The following is a 13,968-nucleotide window of genomic DNA, read 5'->3' as shown; positions in this document are numbered from 1 at the left end:
CCACTCCCTTATTCCTTCAACCTTCTGTCAATGTTTCAGCTGTCTCTTGATTTCACTGTTTTCCCCAGATAGGATAGACCCAGATTCCCATCACTTCACTCATTCTCCAGCCAGTATCCTTGAATTTTTTGCCCCCTTTCCGTAAGTGCCCACATCACAAAATCCTGTTATACTATCTGCCTTCTTTATTCCTATACTCAAACTGCTGGGTGCAGCTAAAGAAAATCATACAACACCACAGATTAATGTCACATGGTTTCCAATCTTAGCTGAGCCCTAAACATTATACAGAAATCCTATAATTAGGCACTTCCTTCTCACATGGCATCTGAAGAAAAATCTTATAATTTGTTTTGCAACATATTAAAGAGCATGATGGGAAAAGCATGGGCTTTGGGATCATACGGATTAGATCTGAATCCTAGCTCTTTACTGCCTGTATGACCTTACTTCTCTGGGTCTTTTTCTCCCAATCTTTAAAATGGAGCTAATATTGACTATTAATGACAGGTTGTTTTATTCATTTATTTAAAAAATTTTGATTCCAGTGTAATTAACATACAGTATTATATTAGTTTTAGGTGTACAATATTATGACTCAGCAATTCTATGCATTACTCAGTGTTCATTGTCATAAGTGTACTCTTAATCGCTTTCATCTATTTCACCCATCCCCCACCAACCTCCCCTCTGGTAACCACCAGTTTGTTCTCTATATTAAGTGTCAGTTTTTGGTCTGTCTCTTTTATCTTTTGTTCATCTTTAAAAAAAATTATTTTTTATTTTTGTTTTGATGACAGATGGTTGTGAGGATTACATAAAACATTTAACTGGTTTAGTAAGAGATCTCAAATCACTTAAATATATATATTCTAAAGTCCCACTACTGTTACCAACTGTACTTTATTGAAAACCCACTTTTCCACTGAATCTCTCTCAATCCAATCCATAATGTTTTGGCCGCTTTAAGTTATTAAAACAGTCCTCTTCTCCACTAGTGCAGGTTAGATGGGAGACTCTGTGTGTGTGTGTGTGTGTGTGTGTGTGTGTGTGTGTGTGTGTGTTTAGTGAAGGCATGAGCTGCTTTCTTGGACTGCACACTTTACTCCATGCACTTACCTTTCTGATGTCTAAACAGGAAGACAGGGAAGAACTTGTCTTTTTATACATTGTCAAAGTTGCTGTCCTCCTTCACTGTAAATGACCTTGTATCTTTACACATGTATGAAGTGCCATCCACAAATATGTCAGTCCTAAGCAGTTTCAGTAAACATTGATGGTACCGTGGAACACTTAAATTTGTCTTTTGTTTAAATTCCATCCCTCTCAGCCTTGCCTCCCACTCAAAGGACTGCTCCATGATTTAGTGGTCCATTTCTTACCTACTTTCTCATTGGCCATTGCAGCCCAACTTTGGAGCCAAAGATACAGGTGGGATTCATTTTCTGTATCTCCCAGGAATCATGGAGTTGAGATTAGGTATCCTTACCTTCTTGGCCTGGCCACATCACAGATGAGGAAAGTGAGGTACAGACAGATTGTCTTCTGTTTACAGACCTTTATGTCTTCTGTTTACCTTTCTCTAGTTGAATGTATCTGCTAGGACTATAAATAAGATTTTCCAAATCCATTGTTAAAAGAATGAGTTTCTTAGTTTTCTTTTTTTCATTATTATAAATGATTATTTGAGATTACAACCACCCATAATAAATTCAGTAACTTGTCATTTTTGTGACCTGGAAGAGGTTATATATCACGGTCCTTGTAACACTCTTGGTACACCAGAATTATCTGTTCCTTGGAATTTTTTAGTCTTCATCCACAAATCTGTCCCTCTAAAGTGGCAATTGTTCTTTAGGAGCTATTTAAATTGTTATCGGATGGTTTAATTTTTCTATATTTTGTTGGTTTTGATATTTTATGTTTCTATAAACATTAACTTCTCTTGAAGTTTCCTCATATTATGCACAAGATAGATTGTCTTCTCATTTTAAAATATCAGTTTTATCCTTTGTTACATCACTCTTCAATTCTCTGGTTGTTGTTTGCCCAATATGATGAATTGATGTGAGAAAAATACATATAATATAATTTAACTTAATCAGATCAGAGATTCATATCCAAATAATATTTTTAAAGTTTATTTATTTTGAGAGAGAGAGAGAGCAGGGGAGGGTCAGAAAGAGAGGGAGAGAGAATCCCAAGCAGGGTGTGTCCTCTCCGCACAGAGCCTGACAGGTGGTGGCTTGATCTCATAAACCATGAAATCATGACCTGAGTTGAAATCAAGAGTTGAATGCTTAACTGACTGAGCTACCCAGGCGCTCTTCCAAAAGATTTACAAATGCAACATTTATTTTTGTTTTTAAATAATGTCTTTTTTTTGAATATAGTATTTAATTTTATTTATTTTTTAAAATTTTATTTTTAAAAATCATCTCTACACCCAACATGGGGCTTGAACTCAGAACCTCGAGGTCGAGAGTCACGTTCCCCACCAACCGAGCCAGCCAGGTGCTCCTTGAATACAATATTTTAAATGAAAAGTTTAATATAGTTTGATATTAAATATGGTGTTGTTTTGTACTATTTTACTCTTTTGTGATCTGGTTTATATTTTTTAAAAGTCCCCTCCCAAGATATTAAGTATCTAAATTTCACCTAAGCACATGTATTTGTATACACACACACAAACATACACGGTCACTATTTTCATCATTTGCTTTTATTATCTCTGCTTACAAGAACAATTACTGAAATACTTAAGTTCAGGAATACTTAAGTTCAGTCTTTGCTTATAAGATTTTACTTATAGTTTTTTTTTCATACTATCATAACAAACCAAAAATATGCCAGTTTACCACATCAGGCTTGGTAATGGTTAAGTAGTTCTTAGGCTTTCAAACCTTTGCTATGATAAATTTTAATCATTTGGAGAAACATGGATACTGTTTCTCCTATATGGATATAGGGGAATCTGAGTTCAGATTCTGAGAATACTCACAATCTATATGATTAAAAAAATGGTTGGTTACAGTTTACTTCACATACAGAATATTCTCACTTAGTATTTAGGTTATTTTAATTGCATTAGATCTGTATCCTTTCTTTTTTTTTTTTTAATTTTTTTTTCAACGTTTATTTATTTTTTTGGGGACAGAGAGAGACAGAGCATGAACGGGGGAGGGGCAGAGAGAGAGGGAGACACAGAATCGGAAACAGGCTCCAGGCTCCGAGCCATCAGCTCAGAGCCCGACGCGGGGCTCGAACTCACGGACCGCGAGATCGTGACCTGGCTGAAGTCGGACGCTTAACCGACTGCGCCACCCAGGCGCCCCAGATCTGTATCCTTTCAAGTTTAATTAGTAGGAACACAAAATTTTTTATCTTTGGTGCCAACTGCCAAAGTAACATGTTTTTACTATTTCCTCTTACTCTGTAATAGGCATTTAAAAGATTTTATAGACTCAGCTTCAGATGTTCTTTTGCATGTGTAGTGGCACACCCTTCACATTGGTAAAAAACATGTAGAAAACTTGAGCAAGTGATTTTTTTTCCCTAAAATACTACTTAGAATTGAATGCAAGTTGGCAGTTTTTGGAATAACAAACATATTTTAAACTCACAAAAGACCAAGATTTATCTGTAATTCATACATTTCTTAGAACTGTATTAAAAAAAGTTTGGTGTTTAACAAATACTGTACCTAATATGAGACTATGGTAACTATAAATCATGAAAAAAAGGATACTGTGATATAACGCTATAGCTTCCGATAATTCTTTTTGGAATTTATTATCATTAATTGTTAGGCTTCATTCTGAACCTCAACTGTTCAAGTTCCTAAACTTGAATGCCTAAACTATTCAAATGAGCTCATGCACATTTAAATCAGGAAAAGTAGCCAATCATATCCTTCTTTCATATTTCTGTCACTTTCTATCCTCAGAACAAAGTGACTCTTGGGCCGCCTACTCATGATTTGGAGAAATAGTGGAACTCTACTGGAGGGAGACGAAATGTAAAACTGCAATGAAATAAAGTACAACACAGATGTAGTAAGTAATAAACTACACAAGTAAATGTAATTTAACCTCTAAAAGTTTTAAGCAGTATTTCCCAACTCAAAAGTCTTTAAGTAGAAATAAGAGGCCTTTATTACTAACAAGCTTCTAAAACAAACAAAGGCATCACTGGACTCAAAGTCTTGTTAAGGGTAGGGACTTCCTTTTCAGTTTGTCTCTGATTTACGAGCCAGGGGTAGAACCCGCTTTCTACTACAGTGCTCTACCAATACTTATTAAATGAACTGTTTTGTATCTAAATATTGGAAGGATCCTAATATTGCCAATGAAAAGTAAGATATAAGAAAAGGCTGGTGGACCCTTTTATGCTTCCTTCCAGAATACTTACTTGCTCCTGTACTCCAGGTTTAGGGTGGGAACTGACCAAATGTAGGAAGAACAAGAAGGTGTAGGGTGTAAGGAAGTTACTCCCATTACAGACTTTGGTACCATTTTGATTCCTCTCTGGTTGCTTATCTGAATTCCTGGGCTACTAGATTAAAATTTACAGCTCCTCTCTGAACCCTCTGGTCTTTTTCCTTTCTGCTTTTTCCTGTGCACATTCTTGTATAGTAGGTATTTTGCTTCCCTCTCCCCCCTGACCCCCCCCCCCTCCGCCACTGAATTTACGAGTTCAGGAAAACGACTTCTTTTCTGTCCCACAAAGCGATTTATAAACGATGTTTCTGGAATGTATGATGACTTTAATCCCTATCCCAAATAAGACTGGCAGTCCCTCAACCCCTCTCAGGAGAGCCTCTTAGCTCCAGTAGTTATGCAGCGAAGACAGGTCTTCCTCTTCTTTTCCAGAGAAGTGCCCCGGAGGGCTTGAGGGATTACCCAAGCGAGGGCGGTACCGAAAGATACCGCTCCGGGCCACATTCTATTCATCCTCTTTTCTCGTCTGACCAAGCGCAAGGGCGGGGAGGGAGGGATGCAGCTGGTGCTTCGAGTCTACCCACAGTCGCGGACTAAGCGAACCGGCGTAAGGGTACCCAGCGGCACCGGCCCGCAGTTCCCGCCCCGCGCCGCGCACGCATTATGTAAGCGCCCAAGGCCCCGCCCCTGGCAGGCCCCGCCCCCACCCTGCCCGGCTCCGGCTCCGGCTCTGCCGGCGGAGGGGGCGGAGAGAAGCCGCAGCTGCAACTTCGCCTGGAGGCTCTGATCCTAGCCGGGGCTCAGCCGGGGACCCAGCCGCCGTCACTGCGGAGCCGCCCGCTTCCTCGGCCCGGGCCTCAGCGCAGCGGGCTCGGCCATGGCAGCCGCCGCCGCCGGCGCCGCGGCGAATCTGGCCCCTGCGCTCTCCGCCCGTCGCTGAGCAGCCGTTAAACAGACCGCTCGCCCGCCCGCCCTCCTGCTGGTGCCTCCGCGGCCCCCGGTTCCGCACAAGTTTCCGCCGCCGAAGAAGCAGGAGGCGAAGGCGGGGGAGGACGGACTAGGGGAGTCGTACGCCCCCGGCCCTCCCGCCCGCTATGTGGGGGCGCTTCCTGGCCCCGGAGGCCGGCGGCCGGGACAGCCCCGGCGGAGCCCGCAGTCTCCCGGCGGGTAAGTAACGGGACAGTCCCTCCCCCGCGGCTGGTGTGGGGGTCGCGGCCGACCGCGACGCCTCGGGACCCTGCCGCCGTTCCCTTCCCTTCTCAGGCCTGCCTTCCCCCCCCGCCCCAGGCCGCCTCCCCGACGCCGCCGCGCGCCCGCCCGCCCCGTTTCCTCCCGGCTGCCGACACCCCGGCACCGCGGGCTGACATCTGGCGGGCCGCGTCCCCGGTCCCGTCCGCCCCTGCATCGCGCGGCCGGGCGTCCAGCCCGCTCCTCCCCGGGCCGCAGCCCCGGCGCCCCAACTTCAAGCTCGCCAGGGCCTCCTCTGGTTGCGCTTTGTTGTCCGGCCTCCTCCCTTTTCCCTCGTGGGGTGTGTGGCCGACGTGGATAACGGGGCTCACGGGGACCCGAGCGGGAAGGTCGCTGCGACCGTGCTGCGGCGGCGGCTTGGGGCGCGCCTGGGAGGGCCGGGGTCTGCTGCGCCCACGCCCGCAGCTGCTACTTGGGGCGTTTTGGGGCGGGAGGAGGTTGCTGGTGATGCCATCTCCTCCATAAGTGATCCCCGAGGGGACTTCAGCCCCTCAGTGAAACCTGGTCACCTCCCCGCAGCTCTCTCTGGCGTCAGGGGAGGACACGTCCTGCATGAGCCAATCGATCTCTGAGCGGCGGGGGTGTTAATGCGTTTGCCTCTCCCTGGCCCCTTCAGGGAAAATTTGGAGATTGCCGCGTTCACTGTGTGAAGGGAGCGGTTTGTGTCGGACAGCCATTTCATGCCTGCATCGCTCAGAAGTTGTGTGGGAGCCACCAGATTGGGATAAATCCTCCCCTAATTTGGGATGAAAAAGATAAGGCTTAAAGAAAAAAAAAAAGACTTGGGTTGCCTGTGACAAGTGGTCTGACCCTGACGATTCCCCAAGACACTTTAATTGGATCTTGAACCCTTTGAGAAGCTGAAAGTTATATAGGCCTTTTATCCAGAAAAAAATTGCCATATGTACAGACGTAAAATTTTTTTCTCCAATTTTAGGTGGTTCTCGAACTCCTAAGTAACCTTGTTCCACAAAATGTTTTGAGTTCCACTTGTAACTGACATTTTTGTATACATTTTTAAAGCTATTTGCAAAACAAAAACCGTAGAAGCAGCATATGGAAGTGAGAATTTTTTTTCTGGTAGCATTTTCTGCTCTTTAAAGTATACCAGGCACAGTTGCTATTAAAATTTCAAATAATGTAATTCTATGATAGTTTAGAAATTTGTGATGTGTTTTTCTTTTTTAGACATATAATGTTACTAGTTATTGGGGGACCGTAATTGACAAGTAGGAATTGTATATATACTTAAGGTGTCCAACTTGATGTTTTGATGTATGTATATGTATGCATTGTGAAATGATTTCCACAATCAAGCTATTTAACATATTCATCACCTCATAGAGTTACAATATTTGTGTGTGTGTGGTGAGAACACTTAAGATTTATCCTCTTAGCAAATCTCAAGCATATTGCACGGTATCAAGTGTAGTCACCATACTGTACTTTATTCGAGACATATGTAAATTTTTAAATCCAGAGTTAAATTTAAAATCATTCTCTTAAATTTGGTTCTGCAACACTTGTAGCAATAATGGAACTTAATGTAGGCATGGATTTAGTTAAAAAAATGTAAGCGGGAATTATCTTCTCTAAGATGTATACTATTTATCCTAATAAGGGGAGAGTGCAGTTGAGAGGTTTCCGATGCTTACTGACTACTAGAAATACTACAGTCACAGTTAACTTCAGTAAGCGAGAAGACAACTTCATTATCCCTAGGGATTGGAGGGAGTGGTTTCAATTTATCTGTACCTGTCAAGAGCCATCTGTAGTGTCTTTGTAACCTAACCTCTTGAAAGAGATTTGTAATAATAACATGTTTGGAGATATAATGTCACCCAAGCATTGTATCCATTTTTCCATTGTTTTCCATGAGGAAGAAAACCTCATAGTGAGCAGAAGTTAAGCAACTGAAGGAAGGACTTTGAGGTTGTATTGCAGGCCCTAGACCTTTGCTGTAACAAAGAATATAGTGGAAGGAGATAATTTATAAACAGTACCCAGGTTGAAGGAATTTGGACAGGATATCTTTACAAAGCATATATTTTATCATATTTTGACAGTGATAAGCCATTGGTAAGTCAGGACATGCCTTTCCAATAAATTTTTTTTTCAGCGATATGCCGAGAGTGAATTACTTTTACAGTAATAGTGACGTACTTTTTGCTATGCTTCTTTATTCTTTTTTTTTTTAAATGTTTTTTAATGTTCATCTATTTTCGAGAGAGAGGGAAAGAGAGCAGGGGAGGGGCAGAAGGAGAGGGAGACACAGAATCTGAAGCAGGCAACAGGCTCTGAGCTGTCAGCACAGAGCCCAACGTGGGGCTCAACCCATGAACTGTGAGATCATGACCTGAGCTGGTCAGACACTTAACTGCCTGAGCCACCCCGGTGCCCCAGTGCTTTATTCTTGAGCAAATAAGTATTTAAAATTATTTTTTAGTTAATTTTATAAAGTTATACCTTAGAGGAAAAACTTACATGTAGTTTCTTTTACAAACGAACAGATGGTGAAGGTCAAGATAATGACCTCTGAGATGCTTTATGCAGGAATTTCTTTTCCTTTCTGAGAATTTGAAGAAACTTTATATTTTTGAAATAATGTTCAGTATATCTTTTGACCAACTTGAGCAATTTTAGAATTTTGTGAAAACAAAGAGTTGTTTTCTGATTGTATTTGTCAGCAATCATTTTATTCCTGAAGGCCAATACGAAACCAGGGGTAAGTAAATAATTTCTGGTATTGAAATGAGTTTACTACTTCATTATGTGGGTTAATTCTAGGTATCCTAAAACTGATTTGTTTATAGAAATATGTAACTGGACTAAAGAGAAAATCAGTGGTAATGTAGAATCAGCTGAAAATATTGAAGGTAACATTTTTTTTTAAGGTAATGGTAGTAAAATCAAATAGGAACGATAACAAGTGTGGTTTGGAGAATACTGAACTTTTGACCTTTGCTTTGGGATTTAATTTTGTTTTGGTACCTACAGTTTTTCAGCTTTATAGAGTAAACGTTTATAAATGTAAATAATATGAACATGTTCATATATTTCCATACAAAGAACACCCCCCTTTCCCCCTTTTGTGTTGGCAAGTATGGTTAGATAGCTAATTTTATTTTGAGAGAAAGCACAAGTTGGGGAGGGGTGGGGAGGGGGGGGGGAGAGAGAATCCCAAGCAGGCTACACACTGTCTGTGGAGACTCTGATGCCAGGCTTAGACTCCCTGTGAGATCATGACCTGAGCCGAAGTTGGACGCTTAACTGAGCCACCCAGTTGCCCGTTGAAAGCTAATTTTAAATAGAAGAAGTGATATGTCTTTATGTATTTGATTGAATGCATTTGAGAATACCTTGCTGTTCAAAATGTATAATCAGAGGGAGAGGGAAAGGGAGAGAGACTCTTAAGCGGGCTCCGTGCCCTTCCTGGAGCCCAAAGCAGGGCTCCATCTCACAACAGGAAGCTCATGGCCTGAGCCTAAATTAAGTCTGACACTTAACCAACTAAGCCTTTCAGGTGCCCCTTTCTTTCCTTTATGTTTTAAAAATCTAGTATGATATAGTGGTATTTTGAGTACTTTTGCCTAGTTATACCGAATTTGATTCATTTTATAAATTATACTTTAAAAATATTAATATATTCAACCCTTACAACATTTGGGGGCAGGATATGATAGTTTTAAAGTATGCTAAAATATGAAAACATGAGATCTGGAGAAATGTCAGTGCCTTGAGCTTGAAATCTTCTTCCTAGTTGATGCATTGCCATAAGGTGTTTAGTGATGTCATAATGATAGTAGTGATAACTGGTATGCTTACACCAGATACTGAGGTATTGTTCTGTGGTTCTGAATTAGATGGATCTAAAAGTACTGTGGTAACAATGAAACGTAACTCTTTTGCCTGAACTCATTTGGACATGTTCTATTATAATAGGCCTTGGGGGGTGAGGGGCGAATCTTAATTTTAGTAATGACTGTGGTGAAATGAACTTGATTAGTAATTGGAACTTGATCATTTCTTGGCTTGAATGGAGCTGGTAAATTAATCTGAGGCCAGGGAATAAATGGTGAGTTGACAACCACTATTGTCATGTTGTGAATATTTTTGCATGTTGAGAACAGAAAAATTTTAGAGTCATGATTTTTCTGACTGGATGAAATGTTTGTATGCATATTCTGAGAAAATGGTGATGACGTGAAGAGTCCTAGATAGTATTTTACTGAGTGATGGCTTAATTAGTGGGAACTAATGTGTAAAATGTGCATTAAAAAATGAAGAATGTCATCATCTAGATAACTTCCAAAGCTGCAGTGAGATACTAATTATTATTACTACCTTAAGCATGTTCATATTTTACACTGCCAAAATAATATTCTGAAAAGTAGAATTTATCATATAAAGTATTCATTTTAAGAATGGAAATGATCGGGGTGCCTGGGTGGCTCAGTCCCTTGAGCATCTGACTTCAGCTCAGGTCATGATCACTCTGAGTTTGAGCCCCGCATCAGACTGTGCTGACAGCTGGGAGCCTAGAACCTGCTTCGGATTCTGTGTCTCCCTCTCTTTCTGCCCCTCCCCCACTAACACCGTCTCTCTCCCTCTCTGTCTCTCTCTCTCTCAAAAATAAACATTAAAAATTTAAAAAAAAAGAATGGAAATGGTCAACATAAAAAGAACGTCAAATAGCTTTTCATACTAATATCTTCTACTTTCTATTTTTCTTTAATTATAAAAATCCATTGTTATTACCTAGTATAGTGGTTGGCACATAATACGTACTTGGCAAATGTTTGTGAGTCATTCTTTCAATAAATATTGTGTAATAGGCATTGTACTAGTCTGTAGCAATACATCACTGAACAAGAAAGATAAGGTCCCAGCTCTCAGGGAGCTTACATTCTAGTGGGGACGAAGCTGTCTGTAAGTAAACCAATAACAAGAGAGAGTTCACCTGGTAAGTACTGTGAAAACAGGGAAACTGGGTGAGATGGCAAAGGTTGAGTAGAGCTGCTTTGGATCTGCTGGTCAGGGAAGGCCTTTCTAAGGAGGTAACCTTGAGCTGAGGCCAGAATGATAAGGAGCCAGACGTGAGGGGAGGAGTGTTCAGGCACAGGGCACAGACACAGCTCCAAGGTAGAAATGAGTTTGCGGAGTCTGAAGAATATCAAGAGCCAGTGAATCTGGAGCATGGAGATCAGGAATGTGAGGTGAGGGAGCCCAGATAATGTAAGGAAGGCATTGTAGGAAGTTTGGGTTCTGTTCCGTGTGAGGGGAATCTAGATATAGAAAGGGTAGGAGAGATGACCGTTCATTTATTCATTCACTGGGGAGTGCCTACTTTGAGGCAGACACTCTTCTAGCATTGGGGAAACAGAGTAGACATTCTCTGTCCTTGGTGTTTATGGATCACTCCTGGCTGTTCTGTGGGGAAAAATTCTGGAGGGTTGAGGGAAAGAAGAGCAGTAGGGAAGCCAGTTAATAGCATACTGCAGTTAATAGGTTACGTACAATAGATGGTCTGGGATCACAGTGGTAAGATTGGATTTGGGGAGAAGAGAATGGGCTTGGAATATACTTGAGAAAGCTGGGAGGATTTACCAATGGTTTGGAGATGACAAAGGAGGGAATCAGGAGTCATAAATGATATCTTCGTTTTGGTTTCAGAAATTTTGTTTGGTGGTGCTATTTCCTGAGGTGGGGGGAAGAGAGAGGAAGGCAAATAAAAATCAAGAGTTCTTGTTTTGGCCACATGCTTTTTTAGAGGTTGCAGGCACCATGTTGAGTCCGGCTCAGTGGAGAGATGGGAGAGGTGGAGGTAGGCATTTTGAGAGATGTCTGTGTATAAATGGTGTTTAAAGGTGTTCACATGGAGCGAATATAGAGAATACAGCAGAGGATCAAGCTCTGGGGCATTTAATGTTTCCTGTCAGGGAGAGGAAGAGGAACAATCCAAAGAAACTGAGAGGGAGCAGCCGGTGAGTTAGGAATAAAACCACAGAGTGTGATATTCTAGAAGAGAGGAGGCTGAGGGGAGGAGTAATCACTAAAGTCTTGTGGTTCCAAGAGGTCATATAAAATCAGTCAGAATAGATCAGTGGCCCTGGGCAGTTTCCATGAGAGACTGTTAAAAATTTAAAAATTGGCCAGGATTAGAGATCTAATCCATTCAATTCTTTTTCTTTTTTTTCTTTTTAATGTTTATTTTTGAGAGAGAGAAAGAGTGCGCCTGCAGAGGGGCAGAGAGTGGGAGACAGGAACCCTAGCTGACTTTGCACTGACAGCAGAAAACCCAACGCGGGGTGCGAACTCACAAAGCAAGAGATCTGAGCCCGAATTTACGAACTGAGAGATTATGACCTGAGCTGAAGTCGGACACCCAACCCACTGAGACACCCAGGCGCCCCTCCACTCAATTCTTTATTGCATGGAGATTGATACATAAGTGCTAAATAAAAGCTTGAATTGCTTTCTCCTTACTACTTCTCAAGCTAGGGTGACCGATGGTCTGGGTTTGCCTGGGACGTTCAGTTTCAAGACTAGGGGAGGGGAAGTGTCTCCTGGGATGCCTTACATTGAACAGTGGCTAAACCTTGTCTCAAGGACATCTCAAATAGTGTAAGTGTTCTTCCCACCAGAGTAGATTTTCTGTCAGGGGACCAGACTTTGGTATTTAGTTTTATTTCATGCTTTGGCCTGAGAATCTGCCTCAAAATAGTAACTCTCTATTTTTGTTTCTTCTGTGATAAATGGTTTTAAGACTTCATTACATGGTGCTAAAATAATTGAAGTCATTGATAAGATTTTAAATTACTTTAAAGAATGAGTTTAAGATCAGGACTTTTGTTCTATACCTTTTCTGTGTAGTAGATGTCTAGTGAATAAATTTGATTGCTTTATTGATGCTACTTTTCATTACTAAAATTCAGAGTTAGAGATGAACTGTAGTTCTTAGTTATCCTGCTGGAGAATGGGATGAAATATTTGGACTAAATTTGGTGTAAAGTTCAAAGTTTTCTACAAGGTGGTTACGTTGTAGACAGATTGTGTGTTTTTTGACTGTAAGAAATATATGTTGCCTTCCCATGACATTACAGAAGCTTTTTTGAAGCTTTCTGAGTAGTACTGAGCATTACATCTTATTTTAGGAATGATGTACTGAAAACTTTGACTAGAAATTAAGTTCTTTAATTTTGGGGAGATATGTATTAATTTTCTCAAAACTTTAATTTGAAATGTTTTAGAACTAAAGTTTTGTTTCAGTTTTGGCACTTAAATGTGTTGTGTGTGGCACTTAGGTTCCTAAGTATGAGTAAACAAAAGGCTAATTGAGAAATAATTAGCCTACTCAGCTTTCTTTGGAGGTTAATGGCTACATAAATTAAAAGTAGCATTTATTAGGTCTGACAGTTTAGGAAAATTTATTTTGATTGGGATTTTTATTTTCTCCTGGATGTTGTTGATCCTTCTAAGTTTTGGCATAATTTGCTACCATGGAGAATATTTTTTCTAGTGGTACTATGAAATAGTTACAGTGAGAGACAAAGGTGGGCCTCTGGAATACTGCTTGGTATACTTTCTCCACATTTGTAGTGGTTTTATTAAAAACTTCATTTTTTACCAGTGTGTAAACTGAAACAAAGGCTTATGAGAGATTAAATTAAATGTGGTCCTCATTCCAGATGGCTGCCAATATACTTTTTTTTGAATACAGCATTTCAAGTAACCAGAAGATAAGCTAGGACTTCCACCTGTTTACATATTGACATCAACATGCATGTAATTTTTGTCATAGGAGGAGATAGACTTGTCTGTGTTGTTTGCTGCCCTAACCCTCTTGAATTCCTTGCTTTGTATAATGAGTACTTGGCATATATTTATTGGTTTGAATTCATATTTTTGTGTGAAAGGCAAACCACTTATTTATCTGGTGTCTTCTTAATTGAGGTAATTTTAATCTCAGCCTGAACCAGTGAAAACTCTTCCTTGTTATGGTAGAATTGAGAATAAGGAAATTTCAGAATTACATTGAAGGAATGTAGTCATACCTTTTGCGGTAATGTGTTTAAAATTATTCATAGTAGTTAATGAACTTCCCTATTTATGTTTAAGAAAACAAAGAATACTAGTTTTTGATTACTTAAAATTCAGTTTTAATTTACATTCCCACCAACAGTGCACAAGGGTTCCCTTTTCTCCACATCCTTGCAATATTTGTTATTTCTTGTCTTTTTGATAATAGCCATTCTGATGGATGTGAGGTAGTATCTCA

General features: G+C 40.7%; 1 protein-coding gene across 6 annotated transcripts in view; it reads left to right on the top strand.

Moving 5' to 3' along the window:
* Positions 1–13,968, top strand: part of CEP85L (centrosomal protein 85L) — a 209,297-nt gene that overhangs the window by 40,231 nt on the left and 155,098 nt on the right. For 2 of the 6 annotated variants that reach the window (XR_005790009.1, XM_040474485.1), the window contains exon 1: positions 5,183–5,609. Coding sequence is in view for 2 of the 6 variants with exons in the window: in XM_040474485.1 (XP_040330419.1) it covers positions 5,537–5,609 (73 nt within the window). In the remaining 4 variants the exon portion in view is untranslated. Of the gene's footprint in view, positions 1–3,835; positions 4,059–5,181; positions 5,610–9,462; positions 9,766–13,968 lie in introns of those variants that run through there. The other 4 variants (XM_040474488.1, XM_040474490.1, XM_040474486.1 and 1 more) reach the window with 4 other exon arrangements.

This window comes from Herpailurus yagouaroundi, unplaced genomic scaffold, assembly GCF_014898765.1.
Source record: "Herpailurus yagouaroundi ecotype Mexico unplaced genomic scaffold, PumYag 139, whole genome shotgun sequence".
NCBI lineage: Eukaryota > Metazoa > Chordata > Mammalia > Carnivora > Felidae > Herpailurus > Herpailurus yagouaroundi.
This window is presented reverse-complemented; position numbering and strand designations above follow the sequence as displayed.